This window comes from Triplophysa rosa, linkage group LG3, assembly GCF_024868665.1.
Source record: "Triplophysa rosa linkage group LG3, Trosa_1v2, whole genome shotgun sequence".
NCBI lineage: Eukaryota > Metazoa > Chordata > Actinopteri > Cypriniformes > Nemacheilidae > Triplophysa > Triplophysa rosa.
The window spans coordinates 3,591,437-3,612,360 of NC_079892.1; the positions used below are offsets into that span (position 1 = coordinate 3,591,437).

Here is a 20,924-nt window from a genome sequence, read left to right on the forward strand (position 1 = left end):
CATTTTTACATTTAAATGCATGAGCCCTTTAAATTTGAATGGATTTTGATTGGTTGTCAAGGTTTTGAGTCTAAAAATGTGTATATGTGTATACATTTTTTTTTCATATGTACAGGAAAAAATAAGGTCTTAGAGAACAGAACAGAATACAATGAGGGTTGCAAAATGTATCGAAATTATAGAAATATCACAAATATGCATTTTGTAATGGTTTGCAATAACTAAATAAAATTGTTTATTAAAGTTTCAAGTTGTTCAAGTTGCCTAATGTGTGGAAGATGATCAAAAATGTATTTTGGTTTTAATATATTTTCATATAAATTGATTTTTATATAAGTTTATATAATTATTTATATAAATATACATGTATTTGTGTATACATTTTTTTCATACATGTACAGGGAAAAAATTAAGTAGAATACAATACAATACAATGCAATACAATACAATTAGGGTTGCACAGTTTTAAGTTTCAAGTTGCCTGATCAATAATTAGAATAAATGTATGTTGGTTTTATTATTTTCCATTTTTAGTTATAGTTTTATATAAATTGATTTTGATATAAATTTATATAATTGATATATTAAACTGATTTTACAGACTTAAGGCATTATCGGATGTCCTATCATCATTATAGAATAGAATAGAATAGAATAGAATAGAATAGAATAGAATAGAATAGCAAATCTCTAATCAACATATTACAAAAATGTAAAAATTCCTCACTTTTCTGATGTGAAATGGTAAGAATTGAGATTTTCGCAGAATGTCTGTTAAGCTCTTAAATGTAAATTAAACCAGAATATTAGTTTATAAGTGAGCTATCTCTTTATATTTCCTTAGTCTTACCCTGATGGACCTTAACAGTGCAAAGCACGTAGCCCAACTTTTTGCGAAATTGTTTCAATACGCCAGAGAAAATGTGTTATTAGATTCATAAAGAGAGTGGTTTACCAAGCCAATAGCTGCGGAATCGGCAAATTACGACCGATCAACTCGACGCGAGATCAAAATTGCGTTTTTGAACTGGCAATCACCCTGCATGCGCCTGAGAAAGAGGAAAGAGGCCTGGGGGTGGGATTCAGAGACGCATGCTGGGTACAGTAATTGATTGTTTGCCTTGCATCTGTCAAAACCTAACAGAGACATTAGAGCTCCGGATGAGAGCTGTCAGTCTGATGCATCATGGGAGATTCATGAGCTCTGTGTGTCCAGTGGGGTCATCCCTAGTGAATGCACCACCGATGTGATTCTGACAGAACAGGCGCCGTGTTTAAACTCTTAAAGTCAGCATGAGCACCACGGCTCGGTGTTGATGAATGTGTGGTAACAGACATGAATTCAGCCCGTCCTCATGACTTGCATGGTTTTTAATGGGTTTTGGTGGGCATGGTGGTCTGAAGGACATTGTGTAAGTTTCGTCTTTTCATGGTGTGTGCAAACTGGTGGGTGTTGTGTAAAACTTTGGGTCTTTTTAATGCCCACGTGGGGGTAGCCCTGTTGGGTCGTGATGCGGTCAGTTACGGTTGTTTTGTTCAGTTACTCTGCAGTGCCATGAAGACTAATAAAGCCAGAACTCGAGTGGTTTATTAGTTTATGTAATGATGTACCTGTCAGAACATGTTTACAGGATGTTTGTGGATGTTACACACACACACACACACACACACACTGAGCTGTTCTAACCTTATAAGACACAGAGTGATGAATCGTGTTGTATAATTTGCACAGGAAACCATCCCACACTCTGTGTGTGTTTGTGTGTTTGTAAGTGCAGTCTGTCTCATGACTCATTCACTGTTCTCTGAAGTATTTCTCTTTTCAGTTATTCAGTGAAGGAAATGAGCTAGAGAGAGCAGAGAAACGTATGTAAATGAAAATAATAATAGGCGCGTGTGTTTTTACAAGCAGGTGGTCTTCATGCGAGACAGATGGAGGTGATCATAAAACGTATTTGACTGAAATCGATTTCAGTGTGTTGTCAATGTTTTGCCTTTTTAGGAGGATCTATTGACAGAAATGCAATTTAATATAGATAACTATGCCTTCAGATGTGTATAAAGGCCTTACATAATGAAGCGTTATGTAGGGCTGGGCGATATATATCGCGATTCACACTAATTATACATGTCTAAATCGATTCTAGGTTTTATGCACAGCTCTTACATGAACTACGGCTCTTTGATCAGTAGGAAGTACTGCTCGATCTAAAATCACTACGAGATTGAGTCGTTTATAACGTGCATTTGAAAAAGCAACACTCGTCAAACATCATCATTATAAATATACTTTATTATCATGAAAATACTTGAAAAGGTTTGAAGAACAGCGATAGAATATCACCAGTGTCCTTTCCTGGAACTGTGTGTGTGCGTGCGTGCGTGTGTAAAAAGTTCTTCTTCTGTGTCCCATATTCGGAGTTTCTGCGCGAGAGCGCCCTCTGGCTTTCAGATGTTGCGGCATTTAACCGTAATTCATTGAGGAAACTGAGCATAAGAATTGCACGATATATCGCCAAGCCCTAGCGTTGTTTTTATTACCTTAGAATGATCTATTTCGATCTACACGGCGGGTCTGCTTGCATGGAATTTGCCGTGTTGTTTCTACAGTAGCCCTAAACGAACAAACTGCTCAACAGGGCACGTTTTGTAAATACGTTATCTCCTTCGGCAAAGAAGCGAAAATGTGACGACATCTTTGTCCTGTGTCAGCCACCATAGTGCTTCGAAGGGAGGGGGAGGGGGGGTGAGCCGTTGGTTGCAATTGGCAACCTCACCACTAGATGCCGCTAAATTTCACACACTGCTCCTTTAAAGGAACAGTTCACCCAAAAATCAAAATTCTGTCATGATTTATTCACCCTCATGTTGTTTAAAACCTTGTTAAGTGACTTTTTCTTCTGTGGAACACAAAAGAAGATATTTTGAGAAATGTCTCAGCAGTTTTATGCCCATACAGTGTGGGTCAATGTTGTTTGGTTACCAAAATATATTCTTTTGTGTTTTGCAAAAGAAAGAAATGAATAAAGATTTGGAATGACAAGGTAAAGAAAGGGCCTGTGTAATGTTTTTTCCTTGTTTCATCAAACTTTTCTGTATTTTTACTATTTCATCTTCTAAAGAGAGTTTTCCTACCTGACAAAAGAGGTGTACTATTTAAGATTTTTAAACATCTGTGAAGTGTGAAGCGATGTTTCTACTTTTGTAGACACCTTTAGTTATTTATGAAAGCCTTTTTAAATCAGGCAATATCAAAGTCAGCCTCGAGTATCAAAGGCTCTCTTTCACACAGTCACAAGGCTCTACTGTAACTACTACTGTTTATATTTTCTGTCATAACCATGATACTGTATGTCAACATCATCACAAATAATGGGATTTTTTTTTCTAGATTTAGATCTGTCACTTTAGTTGATCTTTTAAGCAGATGGCATTCCGCATTTATTGTTCCTGTGGTGTCGGTCCATTCATCTCATTGTCCGTATTTATATTGTGTATATTATCATCTCATCACGTTGACCCATATTGAGTTATTGACAAGGCAAATGTTTGGTGAGAAAATGTTGTCTCAGTGCAGAGAAAAACCCACCCGATTGTTGACCTCCATATTCCCGATTCTAGCTCTCCTTCTAGGCTTTTGTTGGTGTTTTTGTTCTTCAGCGTCAGTCTCGATGCCCTCAGAGAGAGAAAATCAGAGCATGAGGGGAGGAGAGCGAAAATGGGTGTTGTTTGTGCTCCGAGGAGCTGTTAGGGCTGCGAGCGGAAGCAGGATTTTTGGGAGGTGATGTTTGTAGAGTAGTGCATCTGATGCTCAGTTTGTCTTCTCTCGGCAGAGATCCTCTATAGATACAGTTACAACTGGGAGAGGAAGAGAGGAGATAATAATGAGGAGCAGAAGAGAAGGTCTCTAATAGGGAAACGCATGGTCACAGTTCTCTGATTCAGCACCAAGTGCAAGGAATAAATGGGCAGGTTCAGCCGGAGATCATGCGAGAGAGAGTGTGAATGAACACTACAGTCTTGTTCATATATTTTCTGACTCTTATATAAATGCAGCTTGTTTGGTGGTTGTCTCTACCTTCAAAGACTAAAGCACAAGGTTACGGGGGGACTTGAAAAACCTGGAGAAAAATTGTATTGCTCAGACGTTGCTACAATAGAACATGTAGAACATCAAACATAGAAAGACGACAGCATTTTCATTTCAAAGCAAATTATCTATGAAAGGTCTGCATTGAAAAGCAAAAAACTATTTACATGATTTTGAGGGAAAAAATATAAATGTAATAAAACTATATTATTATAATTATTGCATTTCAAATTATTTATTTTTTATTTATTTGTTGCATTCATTTAATTCGTTTTTTTTTAGTTTTCCATTTAATATGCATTCGACTAATGACCTCACACAATTAAAATAACATTAACTGGTCTGCACTGAAAAGACCATTTACATCATTTTAAAATAATAAATGTAACCAATTGAATAAATGTTATTATTATCATTATTGTATTATTAAATAAATATTTTTTTTATTTGTTGCATTCATTGAATTCGTTTTTTAAAGTTGCATTTAATATCCACTTGACCGATGACCTCACGCAATTAGAATAACGTTAGCCTCAAGAGAACATGAACTGGGAGAACAGGAAGTCACTGAACTGGTAAATGAATCTGATGTATTGGTGAAAGGATTGGAGAGGTTTGTGTCACTGGAAAGACTCGACGTCGCCATCGCTACACCGTCCAGACGGATCTTCGTTACTTTAATTAACCAGATTGATTTACGGATCAGTTGTGCTGTTCATGTGTAAGTGTGCGTTGAACTATGCTTGTCCTGTAAGGTGTCCTGTACCAAAGTGACCTACAAGAAGCTCAGCTGAGGTGAAGGCAGCTTGCGTGCGCGCACTAGATTAGACTCACTCTTAGCATGCTGTTCCTATAATGCTAACAGATGTGTGGAGGATTCCGTTGCTCAGGTATTTATCTACAGTCTTTAAAAGAGATTGTTACCACTGAGGAACAATGTCCTGCACCACAGTGCGTTAATTCACATCAGACTGTGGTAGATTCAAGTGTAGCGTAATGATGCAACATGTTGAAATGTGATCACGGATGTGCTGTGTCACCACCTCTCTGTCAAAACGCATAAACAACGTCATTTTAACGTGTAGCATGCAATGTGGGAAACTTTATACACGTTACATTGTTTTTATGTGTTTGGCAGATGCCTTTGTGCACAGCAGTCCACAGTGCATTCAGGTTGTTCGTCCGTATGCGCATAACCAGGGCTTTGAACCCATGATGCAAGCGCCATGCTTTACTATAGTAATATGAATATAGTTTACTATACTCTAAAAAGTGCTGGGTTATTTTCAGCATTCAACATTTCCATATGTTTTGAGGTATGGCAGCTCAGGCTGCAGGTCACTTCATTGCTCCGAGCAGAACCCGGAGCGTCCCTCGGCGGCGTTATCAGTTTACGCCGCTCCTTCGCCACATGCCGAGCGTTCTCAGCCAGATTCTGTGTCTTCAATGGCTTCATCATTGATCCCGATGAACAGCAGGGCTCACAGTGGGACGACTGCTGATTATTCATTACAAATCAACAAATTACAAAGTAGGCATTCAAATTGGCTTCATCTGCATTGGTGTTGCATCTGGTGCATGGTGTTGCATGGCAAAATTTTCACCTTTAGATAAAAGTGTGTGCCTAATAAATGAATGTAGGGCTGGTAATTTAGCACGCTAAATAAAAAAGTGATAAGTTGACACAATTAATGATACACTTTCAATACAACATTTCTTAATCGGGCAAAATTATATAAATATGGAAAATTGTAATCGTAACTAGGGCTGCACGATAATTTATCGCGATACCACTAAATCCTATTGTAATCGAGCATTGCGATATGCAATGTGTCGATATTTTTTTTAATGCGTAGCTTGCCCGTGAAGCACGGCTCTGGGATCAGTAGGAAATGCTGCTCGATCTAAAAGCAGTGCGAGTTTGAGTCGCTTACAATGTGCATTTGAAAAAGCAACACCCGTCAAACATGATCACTATAAATATACTTTATTATCATAAAAGTACCCGATGAGGCTTGAGTAACAGTGATAAAAAGATGTCCATAGGCATTTCCTAGATTCTAGAACGTGCTATGGTCTTCTTCTGCAGTGCGTATTTGGAGTTTCCGCACGAGAGCGCCCTCTGGCTTTCAGATGCAGCAGCATTTTCCCGTATTTCACTCAAAAGCTGTGCATAAATCACGTGATATTTATCGTCGGTTTATCGTGACAGCCCTAATCGTAACAATTGAACCCGGATCATCATGTTCAAAAGTGTGATCTTAAAGTGAAAATTGTGTCATTCTTTACTCGCCTAACTGTCATTTCGAACCTGTATGACTTTCTTTCCTTTGCAGAACACAGAAGATATTTTGAAAAATGTTGGTGAGCGAACAACGGCGGTACGCATTGACTTGCATTGGTTTTGTGTCTATACAATAGAATCGAATGGGTGTGGCCGTTGTTCGGTTAGCAACATTCTTCAAAATATCTTCTTTTTTGAAATGCCTTTGAATTGCCTTCTTGTGCATTTCTCCCACATTTCTATTGAAATATGTCATTAATTTGATTAATCGTCATGTCATGTAATTGAGTTAATTAGACTTTTTACACAATGTTCGTCTTCCACACATTTCCTTAGAATTACACAGTATTTCGTGCTATACTGTTGATTAGAGATGCAAATGAATAAAACAAGATTTTAATTTGCACTCGGGAATTTGCTAACACGATCTTTTCAGCTTCTATAACACACACAGACTCGTCTCGCAGACGTATATAACAGGGTGTTTGTGCGTGTGGGTGGCGTCCTACACACCAATGACTCTTTTTAATGGTCGTGGCTGCAAAATTTGTGAGTCTCTAAAGAGCCGTTTTAAGGATTACAAAGGTTCTCCAAGGTCTCTGAACTGAAAAGAGTTTAGTTTGTGGGGTGCGCCGAGATCGACATCGGGAGATGCGATATTTACCAGAGTTGTGGAGGGCAAAAGTAATCATCGCTAGCATCAGGATTCTTAATGCAGGTTGTACGTCTTTTTTATGACCGTGCAACGGGGTTGTGTTACGACAACAGGAAATGAACAGGCATTGATGTTCTCAATAAAAGGATTTCTGTGCTGTGTAGGTGGTTTTGAAACCGTACTCGGAATCGCATCTGGTCGGAGGTGAATAGCGTGACGACACCCTTAATGAAGTGTAAATCTGAGATATAAACTCTTTTACTAAACTAACTGTGACATAGGTGTTGTTCTGGAAACTGTTTCGAAGTGTAGCGGGTATGTTCTTTTAGCCTAATTGTTAGGCAGCATAGCACATACTTATTGTAAAGACGACAATCCCAGAATGCATTGCAAATAGCTATGTAAAAACGTTCATCTGACAGTCAAGAGAAAAGTTGATCATATTTCAATGCTTAGGCCTATACATTCTGTTTTACAACATTTGTGTATGACGTGTTTTTAAATGTTTGTTAGAGAACAAGATTAACATGGTAATGAAAGAGGAATCATGTATAGAACTTTGCATGAATTTCATAATTAAGAAGTAATTTTTTTGTTTTCCAGAACATCTTTTTTAATATTCTTAAATCAAGAAAAACTTGAAAAATGAAAATGATCTTGTGTTCTGAAAAACATATAAAATAATCTTGAATTAAAAAGAGGTCAAACATAATTTAAGTTTATTTTTCTTTTCTTTTAAGTTCATTATTTTTGTATTTTCTATAATATAAAATATATTTGATAAAACTTACAATTTTACATTATATATTTTTTAAAGCATATCTTTAAAGCATAAACTCACTTAATTTTTATCATTTTTTCAGAAATATTATTTTGCTTCTGAAGTAAATTAAATAAACTAAAACTAAAAATTGAATTGAAGAATTTTAACAAATTTACAGACTGGAAAGTAAGACGAAAAGGCTAAGAAATATCTTTTGGGAGTGCACTCGAGATATTTACGCATAGTGTATTTTTTATAAATGCTGATATGTATGTGAAAAATTGCGTATGCATATTCCATTGGCCATATTGCGTGTACGCAACATTAATACATCAGGCCTGATCTAAACATTAAAGCAAACAGGCTTTTTGGTTCACTTAAAAATGATGATGAAATGCACTTATGTTATTGTTCTGCCAAGGTGTTCGTTTGGTGAGGTTTGTCTTGTTCTTCCATGCCCCTGAGGTTCGTCCACAAGGGAGAATCAACCCAACCCAACCTTTGAGACTACATGTTGAAGTGAACGTTGATTTTCAGAAACAGCGTTTAATGCTGAATCAGGAAACATTAGACCATCTGTGTGCACATATTCATGATCAGCATGTCTTTATTTGCACTTCCTTAGATGAAATAATAAAAAAGCAAAGAATAAGAGTGTCGGGTGTGGCTTTAATGGGTGCCTTGTCTTTTAGTCTCTCTGATGTGATGCAGAGCAAATTGTCACACATATGAATCAATGCTGTGATTTCAGATGGTTGGTACGCCCGGAAGTGTGAACTCTCGCAGGATCTGAGAGTGGAAAAGCTGGTTGGGACGCAGGCAGAGCCTTGTAACTCACTGCTCAGCTGTTTAGGTGCATGTGAGGTTTAAGACGATTCATGAATAACTTACGATGGTGATGTAACCTTTGCAATGGAGTCCAAGTCCCTATGCTCTGCGCACGAGCGCAACTCTGCGTTAAAAGCCTTTGAAGTTGCACTCGTAGGGGTTCAAAGCAAAAGAGATAGAATGCGAAAGTGCCGTTTCGCACCGTTACGCAAACGCGCGCCAATGGCGTCTTCTCAGAGTTACAAATAATCCAATGATCCTTGGGATACTGCATTAGTTTTATGAGCCTTTAATGTAATAATGCACGCAATGAACACTTTGGAAATGGAATATTATCTCTGCGATGTAGAAAATGTCTTTGTAAAACACTCTTTCATCCCTGTGCTCAATGAACAATGTTGAGTAAATACCCAATTCGCTCGTGTTTTAGAGCCACATTCCACTCACAAAAGAAAATTACGCATTAGAATGTTTAGTCAATACTGTGAGGTATAATAGTTTATTGATTTGGTTGCTCTGAACATTTTTTTTTATAAGTAACCACTCTTGTTTCTCTCTCTCTGTGCAGGTAACCGGTAGGATGGTAGCAGGGGAAGTGAGTGGGCACAGCTTCCTGGTGGCATGCTGGCAGCCCATTCTGATCTTGATGCTGGGCACGGTGCTGTCCGGCTCCGCCACAGGCTGCCCGTCACGCTGCGAGTGCAACGCTCAGGAGCGCGCCGTCATGTGCCACCGCAAGAAGCTGATATCCGTTCCAGAGGGGATCCCGCTAGAAACCAGACACCTAGACCTTAGCAAGAATCGGATGAAAACCATCAACCCGGACGAGTTTTCCGCCTTCCCGAACCTGGAAGTGTTGGAGCTCAATGAAAACACCATCTCGTCCATCGAGCCGGGCGCTTTTAACAACCTCTATGGCCTGCGGGCTCTGGGACTTCGCAGTAATAAACTAAAGCTCATTCAGCTGGGAGTGTTCACAGGGATCAGTAACCTAACAAATCTGGATATCAGTGAAAATAAGATCGTCATTCTGCTGGACTACATGTTCCAGGACCTGTATAACCTGCGTTCTCTGGAGGTGGGGGATAATGATCTCGTCTTCATATCCCATCGGGCATTTCACGGCCTCAGCAGCCTCGAGCAGCTCACGTTAGAAAAGTGCAACCTGACCTCTGTCCCGACGGAGGCGTTTACGCACCTCCACAGCTTGGTCACGTTGCGTTTACGGAACCTCAATATCAACAGTATCAGAGACTACAGTTTCAAACGGCTGTACCGCCTCAAGGTGTTGGAGATCGCCAACTGGCCCTACCTGGACACCATGACCACCAACTGCTTGTACGGATTGAACCTCACGTCCCTGACGATCACTAACGCGAACCTGACGGCGATTCCGTACTTGGCTTTGCGGCATCTGGTGTATCTTCGGTTCCTCAACATGTCCTACAATCCCATCCAGATTATTGAAGGGAACCGGCTTCATGACCTTCTCCGGTTGCAGGAGTTCCACCTGGTGGGTGGTCGGCTGATGATGATAGAGACCTACTCCTTCAGAGGCCTCAACTACCTCAAAATCCTCAATGTGTCCAGCAACTCACTGACCACCCTGGAGGAGTCGGTATTCCATTCGGTGGGCAACCTGGAGACCCTCGCACTGCATGATAACCCGCTGGCTTGCGATTGTCGTCTGCTCTGGGTTTTCCGACGCCGGTGGAGGCTCAATTTCAACCGTCAGCAGCCCACCTGCGCGTCGCCGGAGTTCGTTCAAGGTAAAGAGTTTAAAGACTTCCCTGATGTCCTTCAGCCCAATTATTTTACTTGTCGCAAGTCAAGGATTCGAGACCGCAAGCAGCAGAGAAAGTTAATCGATGAGGGCACCACTGTCCACTTCGTGTGCCAGGCGGACGGAGACCCGACACCCGTTATCATGTGGTTGTCCCCACAGAAACAGTTCATCACCACCAAAACGATAGGACGGCTGACGGTTTTCCCAGACGGGACCCTGGAAGTGCGCTACGCTCAGATTCAAGACAACGGCACGTACGTGTGCATCGCTAGCAATGCGGGTGGAAACGACACGGCTTTGGCCCACCTCCACGTTCATAGTTACTCCCCAGACTGGCCTAGTCAACCCAACAAAACCTTGGCATTCATCTCCAACCAACCAAACGACAACGGAGCCAATGGAACGAAAGCGATGGTCCCGTTTCCGTTTGATATAAAGACGCTTATCATCGCCACCACCATGGGTTTCATCTCCTTCCTGGGCGTGGTTCTGTTCTGCCTAGTTTTGCTTTTTCTGTGGAGCAGAGGCAAAGGGAACAGCAAACACAACATTGAGATCGAGTACGTGCCGCGCAAGTCGGACGCTGGGATGAGCAGCAGCGGTGCAGACGCCCCTCGGAAATTTAACATGAAGATGATATAACCGAGCCCGGGAGCTCAAAAGACCCTTTTAACGACAGACTCATAAAGACAAAAACGAAATTCCCTGCCTGAACGACCTCCCCAAAGAGGAGACGTGTTTTTTCCTCTCTTAACTTTAAAGACGGATGTAAGGCACATGGGTTGCGCTTTTTGTTCGGCGGTGGACTTGAGAGGGGAGGAAAATTCTCCTCGCGCGCGATGGCCGCTTTAATTCAGCCTACGGGACCAATATCTTCTCGAAGGATATGTTTTAAAACATTGTTCCTGTGGATTTCTATATGGGCGAAAATATGAAACAAAATCTTTTGTGTCGACCTCCAGAATGGAAAGGCAGAGCATCCTTCTAACTGTGTTCCTGCTGCCTGCATCCTTTTTGTTTGTTTGTTATTTGTTTAACCCATCCGTTTTTTGTTTTTTACTAAAATCAATAGTTTTGACAGAGTAGAAAAATCAGGGGTGAAATTCACATTAACAAAACTAACAGTTGCCCAAATACGTCTTATTTTGTGAAAAATAATAGATATGTTTTGTCTGTTGAATGCCATTCCAGCCATATAGTTCTAGAAATGCTTTTACTCTTCCTTTCTTTCTTTTGTATCTGTACTCTGGTTTTAATTTTTCTTTGGCATCCGTGTTGTAGATGTATTTGTTGGCTAAATCAAGAAAATTTATTAGAGGAGCAACGAAGCATCTGCCTCCATCTCGCCCTATCCCCTGCATCCTCTTCTCTCAGACCGACTACCTTCATGTCCTCCTTCACTACATCCATAAACCTCCTCTTTGGTCTTCCTCTTGGCCTCCTGCCTGGCAGCTCTAACCTCAGCATCCTTTTACCGATATTAATCATCAAATTAAAAGAAATAAACATTTGAAATATATCAGTCTTCTTCTTTTCCTTTCAGCTGTTCCCTTCAGGGGTCGCCACAGCGAATCATCTGCCTCCATCTAGCCCTATCCCCTGCATCCTCTTCTCTCAGACCGACTACCTTCATGTCCTCCTTCACTACATCCATAAACCTCCTCTTTGGTCTTCCTCTCGGCCTCCTGCCTGGCAGCTCTAACCTCAGCATCCTTTTACCGATATATTCACTCTCCCTCCTCTGAACATGTCCAAACCATCTCAACCTGGCCTCTCTAACTTTGTCTCCAAAACATCTCACATGTGCTGTCCCTCTGACGTACTCATTCCTGATCCTATCCATCCTCGTCACTCCCAAAGAGAACCTCAACATCTTCTACTTAAAATCCTGCACCTTCTTTACCTCTTCTCCCTGTAACCTCACTGTTCCACTTGGATCCCTCTCATTCACACACATGTATTCTGTCTTGCTGCGACTAACCTTCATTCCTCTTCTCTCCAGAGCAAACCTCCACCTCTCTAGACTTTCCTCCACCTGCTCCCTGCTCTCACTACAGATCACAATATCATCCGCAAACATCATAGTCCATGGAGATTCCTGTCTGACCTCATCTGTCAGCCTGTCCATCACCACCGCAAACAAGAAGGGGCTCAGAGTCGATCCTTGATGCAGTCCCACCTTCACCGTGAACTCCTCTGTCACACCTACCGCACACCTTACCACTGTCCTACTGCTCTCATACATATCCTGCACCACTCTAACATACTTCTCTGCCACTCCAGACCTCCTCATACAATACCACAGTTCCTCTCTTGGCACCCTGTCATACGCTTTCTCTAAATCTACAAAGACAAAATGCAGCTCTTTCTGACCCTCTCTGTACTTCTCCATCAACCTTCTCAAAGCAAATATCGCATCTGTAGTGCTCTTTCTTGGCATGAAACCATACTGCTGCTCACAAATGCTCACTTCTCCCCTTAGCCTGGCTTCCACTACTCTTTCCCACAACTTCATTGTATGGCTCATCAGCTTAATACCTCTGTAGTTTACACAACTCTGCACATCTCCCTTGTTCTTAAAAATCGGCACCAAAACATTTCTCCTCCGTTCCTCAGGCATCCTCTCACTCTCTAAGACCTCGTTGAACAACCTAGTTAAAAACTCTACTGCCATCTCTCCTAGACACTTCCATACCTCCACTGGTATGTCATCCGGACCAACCGCCTTTCCTCTCTTCCTCCTCTTCAAAGCTCTCCTAACTTCACCCTTGCTAATCCTTTCTACTTCCTGCTCAACAATATTTGCCTCTACTACTCTTCTCTCCCTGCCATTTTCCTCATTCATCAGTTCCTCAAAGTACTCCTTCCATCTTTCCCTCACCCTCCTGTCACCTGTTAACACATTTCCATCTCTATCTTTAATCACTCTAATCTGCTGCACATCCTTTCCATCTCTATCCCTCTGCCTCACCAACCGATACAAATCCCTCTCACCTTCCTTACTATCTAACCTTGCATACATGTCCTCATAAGCTTTCTGTTTGGCCTTTGCCACCTCTATCTTAACCTCACGCTGCATCTCCCTATATTCCTGTCTACTTTCCTCCGTCCTCTCACTGTCCCACTTCTTCCTAGCTAACCTCTTCCTCTGGATACTCTCCTGAACTTCCTCATTCCACCACCAAGTCTCCTTGTCGTCTTTCCTCCTTCTAGATGATACACCAAGCACCTTTCTACCTGTCTCCCTGATCACTTTGGCTGTAGTAGTCCAGTCCTCTGGAAGCACCTCCTGACCACCTAAAGCCTGTCTCAACTCCTCCCTGAAAACAACACAGCACTCTTCCTTTTCCAACTTCCACCACTTTGTCTTCTGCTCTGCCTTTGCTCTCTTCATCTTCCTCACCACCAGAGTCATCTTACTCACCACCATCCTATGCTGTCTAGCTACACTCTCTCCTACCACTACTTTGCAATCGCTAATCTCAATCAGATTACAGCGTCTACATAAAATATAGTCCACCTGTGTGCTCCTGCCACCACTCTTATATGTCACCCTGTGTTCCTGCCTCTTCTGAAAGTACGTGTTCACCACAGCCATCTCCATACTTTTAGCAAAGTCTACCAACCTCTGTCCTTCTGGGTTCCTTTCCTGAAGACCAAACCTGCCCATCACTTCCTCATCCCCAGTGTTCCCTTCACCAACATGTCCATTAAAGTCTGCCCCTATCACCATTCTCTCACCTCTGGGAACACTCTGCATCACTTCCTCAAACTCCAGAATCTGTCTTTCTCCTCTTGCTCACAACCTACTTGTGGAGCATAAGCACTGACAACATTCAACATCACTCCCTTCAATTTCCAGCTTCAGACTCATCAACCTATCTGACACTCTCTTTACCTCCAGAACATTCTTCACAAACACCTCCTTCAGGATCACTCCTACTCCATTTCTCTTCCTGTCCGCACCATGATAAAACAGTTTAAACCCTGCTCCAATGCTTCTAGCCTGGCTCCCTTTCCACCTGGTCTCCTGGACACACAGAATGTCGACTTTCCTCCTCTGCATCATATCTACCAGCTCTCTGCCTTTACCTGTCAACGTACCAACATTCAAAGTCTCTACTTTCATTCCGAAACTCCTGCCTTCCCTCTTCTCTCTCTGCCTACGGACACGCCTTCCTCCTCTAACACACCTTCCTCCTCTCCTTCTTCGACCAACAGTAGCCCAATTTCCACCAGTGCCCTGTAGGTCAACGGCACCGATGGCGGTCATTGTTAACCCGGGCCCCGACCGATCTGGTATGGAAGTCATGTTAGTGATTCGCATATTGAATTTGGCAAATATTTTATGTCGGATGCCCTTCCTGACACAACCCTCTCTATTTATCCGGGCTTGGGACCGGCACAAAAAGTACACTGGCTTGTGACCTCCTGTGGCTAGATTCTACTAGTACTTGTATAAATACTATATTCAGATACTAGTATTTATTCATTAGATACTACATCTCTATGGAGATCTGTCATTTAGATATCAACTTTTCAGGTCTGACTAGTATGTATTCCAATAGTTACTAGTTCTCAATAATTAGTTGCTAGTAGTTATTCATTGGGTACTGATACCTATCCATTAGGTACTAGTACTTACAGTATTTTTTAGATACTAGAGCCTGATAAAGATACTAGTGCTTAATGAATATTAAGTACTAGTACCTATTTAATATATGCTAGTACTTAATCATTAGATACTAGTACCAATTAAATAGATACTAGTACTTAATTATTCAATACTAGAACCTATTGTTTCAATACCAGTACTTATTTATCAAATGCTGGTATTTATTGATTAGCTATTAGTATTTATTCAACTGATACTAGTACTTATTTGTTAGATACTAGTGCTTTTTGTGACTAGTAACATATTTTATTTTACTAGTAAGATTTTTAATCAAATTCTACCAATCATTCATAAATTAGTAGCTGATTTCAAAAACAGAATAAGTACCTCTGCTTGCTCATTTGGAGATATCTTCAACCTCAAAAGGAATTGGTAAGAATGTGTTTGGAGATATCTTGATTCAAACACATTATTTCACAAACATGAGTACACCTCAGCCATCCAATCAGAGCTTACATATACTAATGCAACATATTGGGTACTGAAGACATCACTTCCACTATTCTTGTCACCATAAATGAGACATAAGGTGTGCTCAACCTCATGTGGCGCTTTGCAGACCGATCGGCGAGATTAGCCGCTTTATTGCGGTCGAGGGAGGAGTTGAAAAAGGAGCAGTCAAGTCGGACACCGGCTGCTTGCCGTAGTGACGTTGGTGCTGTGTTTCCTTTTCAAAACGTGAATTAAGTGGATTAGATAGTGGATTTGTCCCCAATAAACAAACATTTTGATTAAAAAGTAGCAACCATAAACACTTCATAGTATGTTATGTGCTGCTTAACACTGTGTTTCTAAAATCATTAAAAAATCATTCTAAAAATATTATTAAATTACCTACGGAGTTGAATCAGTATTCGTTTAATTTTTATTTTATTAAACGAAACAAAATGATGCACCCCCCCATCCCCACAATGGTTAGGGTGAGGATTAGGTGTGGGGGGGTTAAAATTAGCCAATCGGACAGCTGTGTTATTGAAGGGGGTGCATAATCTGGCAGGGGTTCATTTCTTGGCAGGACACCGGTTCAAATCAGACATAATTTCTAACCGGTATGCATTGCTTCAAATCAGCCTCCGATCAGTCTGCGCAGCGCCGCATGAAGTCCAACACACCTATATATTATTTGTTGTGATCCTTATTTATTACCTCTAACTGTGTTTTACACATAATCCATCACCATACACCAGAGAGAGAAGCATGCATATCAATGCGGAATGCATATCAAAAATGACGTTGCAAGATGGGTGAACGACACCAATGTTTGGTGTCTGGAGACAAAACACCTATTTGTGAAAACAGGACAGGTAAATCCAACGATTATCAAACGTGTTATTTTGGTATAATTGTTGTCATGCTAGCTAACGTTAGCGAATTATCAGCTAAACGACTAACATGCCGGTTATTTAACGTTAGTAAGTTAACTGTTACTCTAGATCAGTGGTTCTCAATCAGAGGGGCGCAGATGTACTGCAGGTGGGGCACAACAGTTCCCACGAAACCCCAACCTTTGGAAAACAATCGCGCGGAGGAACGCGATTGCAAATTGACGGAGGGCAAATGTTCTGTCTGAAGCTGTGCGAATGAGCAGCCGCGCAAACTCATTGTAGGTCCTGTGCAGTGCAATTTTAGGCTGAGCACATCTTAATATCTACTGTACAAAGTAGGCAAACGTCAACTCAGGAAGCAGCAGCAATTACATCTACATCATTTTAAGAAACAGGTATATCATATAAGTATGTTTGTCATTCATTTCTGTGATGGTTTCTTTTGTTTTTATCAGCAGGGTTGTTACATTTATAATCTGATCTCTTGAGATCAATCTGGCATACAGGCTACATGATTTTTTTTGCTTCTTTATATATATTTTATATATAGCCAGCCAGTTCTTTAACTGGGTTTACAGGGGGGCGCGACCATGAGAAGGTTGAACCACTGCTCTAGATCGAAGCTAACTAATGTTAGACTTAGGCCCAATCCCAATTCTACCCCTTACCCCTACACTTTCCCCTACCCCTCCGTTTGGCGCGTTCACGTGAAGGGGTAGTGGTGTCTCAATTCTCTTTTGGTTGGAGGGCTAGGGGTAAGGGGAAGGGCCAGATAGCCCTTCAAACGAAGATTTTTCGGGACCTCACTTCAAACGAAGGGCTAAGAGAAATTTCCAACATGGCCGCTCACTCGAGCAAGCAGACCCATAAATGTAAGTAATTTTTGCCATTAATAAGGATTTTTATGACAATTTTTCCTTTTATGTATGTTACATTCAATCTTGTGTTAGTATTTACGGTGATGTTCTTTTAACGTTTGCAAAAAAATCGCTAAAGTTTGCTAGCGGACAGCACTGATTGCACGATACTAGAAAATATATTTTTATGTCATATACCCGGTGCATCGGCACATGTCCTCTGACGTGACGAGCTAGCAACGACGTATATGATGACGTATAACAGTGTAGTAGTGGTGTCCCATTTCTTAGCGGAAAATTTGTAGCCCTTCCCCTTGCCACTTTGTTTCAAGAGGCAAGGGGAAGGGGCGAGGGGTAGGCGAAGGGGTAGAAAATAGAATTGGGATTGGGCCTTAATGTCAGGTGTGTTGAATTGTTTTAGAACCATGTGCGACATTTCATATTGATTGGGCTTACATTCAACTCATATGCACATTCATGAGAATACATCTAAACAAAATGCAAATCAGTGCGCTTNGGCTGGTAATTTAGCACGCTAAATAAAAAAGTGATAAGTTGACACAATTAATGATACACTTTCAATACAACATTTCTTAATCGGGCAAAATTATATAAATATGGAAAATTGTAATCGTAACTAGGGCTGCACGATAATTTATCGCGATACCACTAAATCCTATTGTAATCGAGCATTGCGATATGCAATGTGTCGATATTTTTTTTAATGCGTAGCTTGCCCGTGAAGCACGGCTCTGGGATCAGTAGGAAATGCTGCTCGATCTAAAAGCAGTGCGAGTTTGAGTCGCTTACAATGTCGCATTTGAAAAAGCAACACCCGTCAAACATGATCATTATAAATATACTTTATTATCATAAAAATACCTGATGAGGCTTGAGTAACAGTGTTAAAAATATGTCCATAGGCATTTCCTAGATTCTAGAACGTGCTATGGTCTTCTTCTGCAGTGCGTATTTGGAGTTTCCGCACGAGAGCGCCCTCTGGCTTTCAGATGCAGCAGCATTTTCCCGTATTTCACTCAAAAGCTGTGCATAAATCACGTGATATTTATCGTCGGTTTATCGTGACAGCCCTAATCGTAACAATTGAACCCGGATCATCATGTTCAAAAGTGTGATCTTAAAGTGAAAATTGTGTCATTCTTTACTCGCCTAACTGTCATTTCGAACCTGTATGACTTTCTTTCCTTTGCAGAACACAGAAGATATTTTGAAAAATGTTGGTGAGCGAACAACGGCGGTACGCATTGACTTGCATTGGTTTTGTGTCTATACAATAGAATCGAATGGGTGTGGCCGTTGTTCGGTTAGCAACATTCTTCAAAATATCTTCTTTTTTGAAATGCCTTTGAATTGCCTTCTTGTGCATTTCTCCCACATTTCTATTGAAATATGTCATTAATTTGATTAATCGTCATGTCATGTAATTGAGTTAATTAGACTTTTTACACAATGTTCGTCTTCCACACATTTCCTTAGAATTACACAGTATTTCGTGCTATACTGTTGATTAGAGATGCAAATGAATAAAACAAGATTTTAATTTGCACTCGGGAATTTGCTAACACGATCTTTTCAGCTTCTATAACACACACAGACTCGTCTCGCAGACGTATATAACAGGGTGTTTGTGCGTGTGGGTGGCGTCCTACACACCAATGACTCTTTTTAATGGTCGTGGCTGCAAAATTTGTGAGTCTCTAAAGAGCCGTTTTAAGGATTACAAAGGTTCTCCAAGGTCTCTGAACTGAAAAGAGTTTAGTTTGTGGGGTGCGCCGAGATCGACATCGGGAGATGCGATATTTACCAGAGTTGTGGAGGGCAAAAGTAATCATCGCTAGCATCAGGATTCTTAATGCAGGTTGTACGTCTTTTTTATGACCGTGCAACGGGGTTGTGTTACGACAACAGGAAATGAACAGGCATTGATGTTCTCAATAAAAGGATTTCTGTGCTGTGTAGGTGGTTTTGAAACCGTACTCGGAATCGCATCTGGTCGGAGGTGAATAGCGTGACGACACCCTTAATGAAGTGTAAATCTGAGATATAAACTCTTTTACTAAACTAACTGTGACATAGGTGTTGTTCTGGAAACTGTTTCGAAGTGTAGCGGGTATGTTCTTTTAGCCTAATTGTTAGGCAGCATAGCACATACTTATTGTAAAGACGACAATCCCAGAATGCATTGCAAATAGCTATGTAAAAACGTTCATCTGACAGTCAAGAGAAAAGTTGATCATATTTCAATGCTTAGGCCTATACATTCTGTTTTACAACATTTGTGTATGACGTGTTTTTAAATGTTTGTTAGAGAACAAGATTAACATGGTAATGAAAGAGGAATCATGTATAGAACTTTGCATGAATTTCATAATTAAGAAGTAATTTTTTTGTTTTCCAGAACATCTTTTTTAATATTCTTAAATCAAGAAAAACTTGAAAAATGAAAATGATCTTGTGTTCTGAAAAACATATAAAATAATCTTGAATTAAAAAGAGGTCAAACATAATTTAAGTTTATTTTTCTTTTCTTTTAAGTTCATTATTTTTGTATTTTCTATAATATAAAATATATTTGATAAAACTTACAATTTTACATTATATATTTTTTAAAGCATATCTTTAAAGCATAAACTCACTTAATTTTTATCATTTTTTCAGAAATATTATTTTGCTTCTGAAGTAAATTAAATAAACTAAAACTAAAAATTGAATTGAAGAATTTTAACAAATTTACAGACTGGAAAGTAAGACGAAAAGGCTAAGAAATATCTTTTGGGAGTGCACTCGAGATATTTACGCATAGTGTATTTTTTATAAATGCTGATATGTATGTGAAAAATTGCGTATGCATATTCCATTGGCCATATTGCGTGTACGCAACATTAATACATCAGGCCTGATCTAAACATTAAAGCAAACAGGCTTTTTGGTTCACTTAAAAATGATGATGAAATGCACTTATGTTATTGTTCTGCCAAGGTGTTCGTTTGGTGAGGTTTGTCTTGTTCTTCCATGCCCCTGAGGTTCGTCCACAAGGGAGAATCAACCCAACCCAACCTTTGAGACTACATGTTGAAGTGAACGTTGATTTTCAGAAACAGCGTTTAATGCTGAATCAGGAAACATTAGACCATCTGTGTGCACATATTCATGATCAGCATGTCTTTATTTGCACTTCCTTAGATGAAATAATAAAAAAGCAAAGAATAAGAGTGTCGGGTGTGGCTTTAATGGGTGCCTTGTCTTTTAGTCTCTCTGATGTGATGCAGAGCAAATTGTCACACATATGAATCAATGCTGTGATTTCAGATGGTTGGTACGCCCGGAAGTGTGAACTCTCGCAGGATCTGAGAGTGGAAAAGCTGGTTGGGACGCAGGCAGAGCCTTGTAACTCACTGCTCAGCTGTTTAGGTGCATGTGAGGTTTAAGACGATTCATGAATAACTTACGATGGTGATGTAACCTTTGCAATGGAGTCCAAGTCCCTATGCTCTGCGCACGAGCGCAACTCTGCGTTAAAAGCCTTTGAAGTTGCACTCGTAGGGGTTCAAAGCAAAAGAGATAGAATGCGAAAGTGCCGTTTCGCACCGTTACGCAAACGCGCGCCAATGGCGTCTTCTCAGAGTTACAAATAATCCAA

General features: G+C 40.5%; 1 protein-coding gene across 3 annotated transcripts in view; it reads left to right on the top strand.

Moving 5' to 3' along the window:
* Window positions 1-11,735, top strand: part of LOC130552236 (leucine-rich repeat and immunoglobulin-like domain-containing nogo receptor-interacting protein 1) — a 59,418-nt gene extending 47,683 nt beyond the window's left edge. For all 3 annotated transcript variants that reach the window (XM_057330449.1, XM_057330448.1, XM_057330450.1), the window contains one exon: window positions 9,189-11,735. In XM_057330449.1, the coding sequence (XP_057186432.1) occupies window positions 9,201-11,048 (1,848 nt within the window). In that variant the 5' untranslated portion in view covers window positions 9,189-9,200 and the 3' untranslated portion in view covers window positions 11,049-11,735. The remainder of the gene's footprint in view (window positions 1-9,188) is intronic.
* Window positions 11,736-20,924: the final 9,189 nt, after the last annotated feature.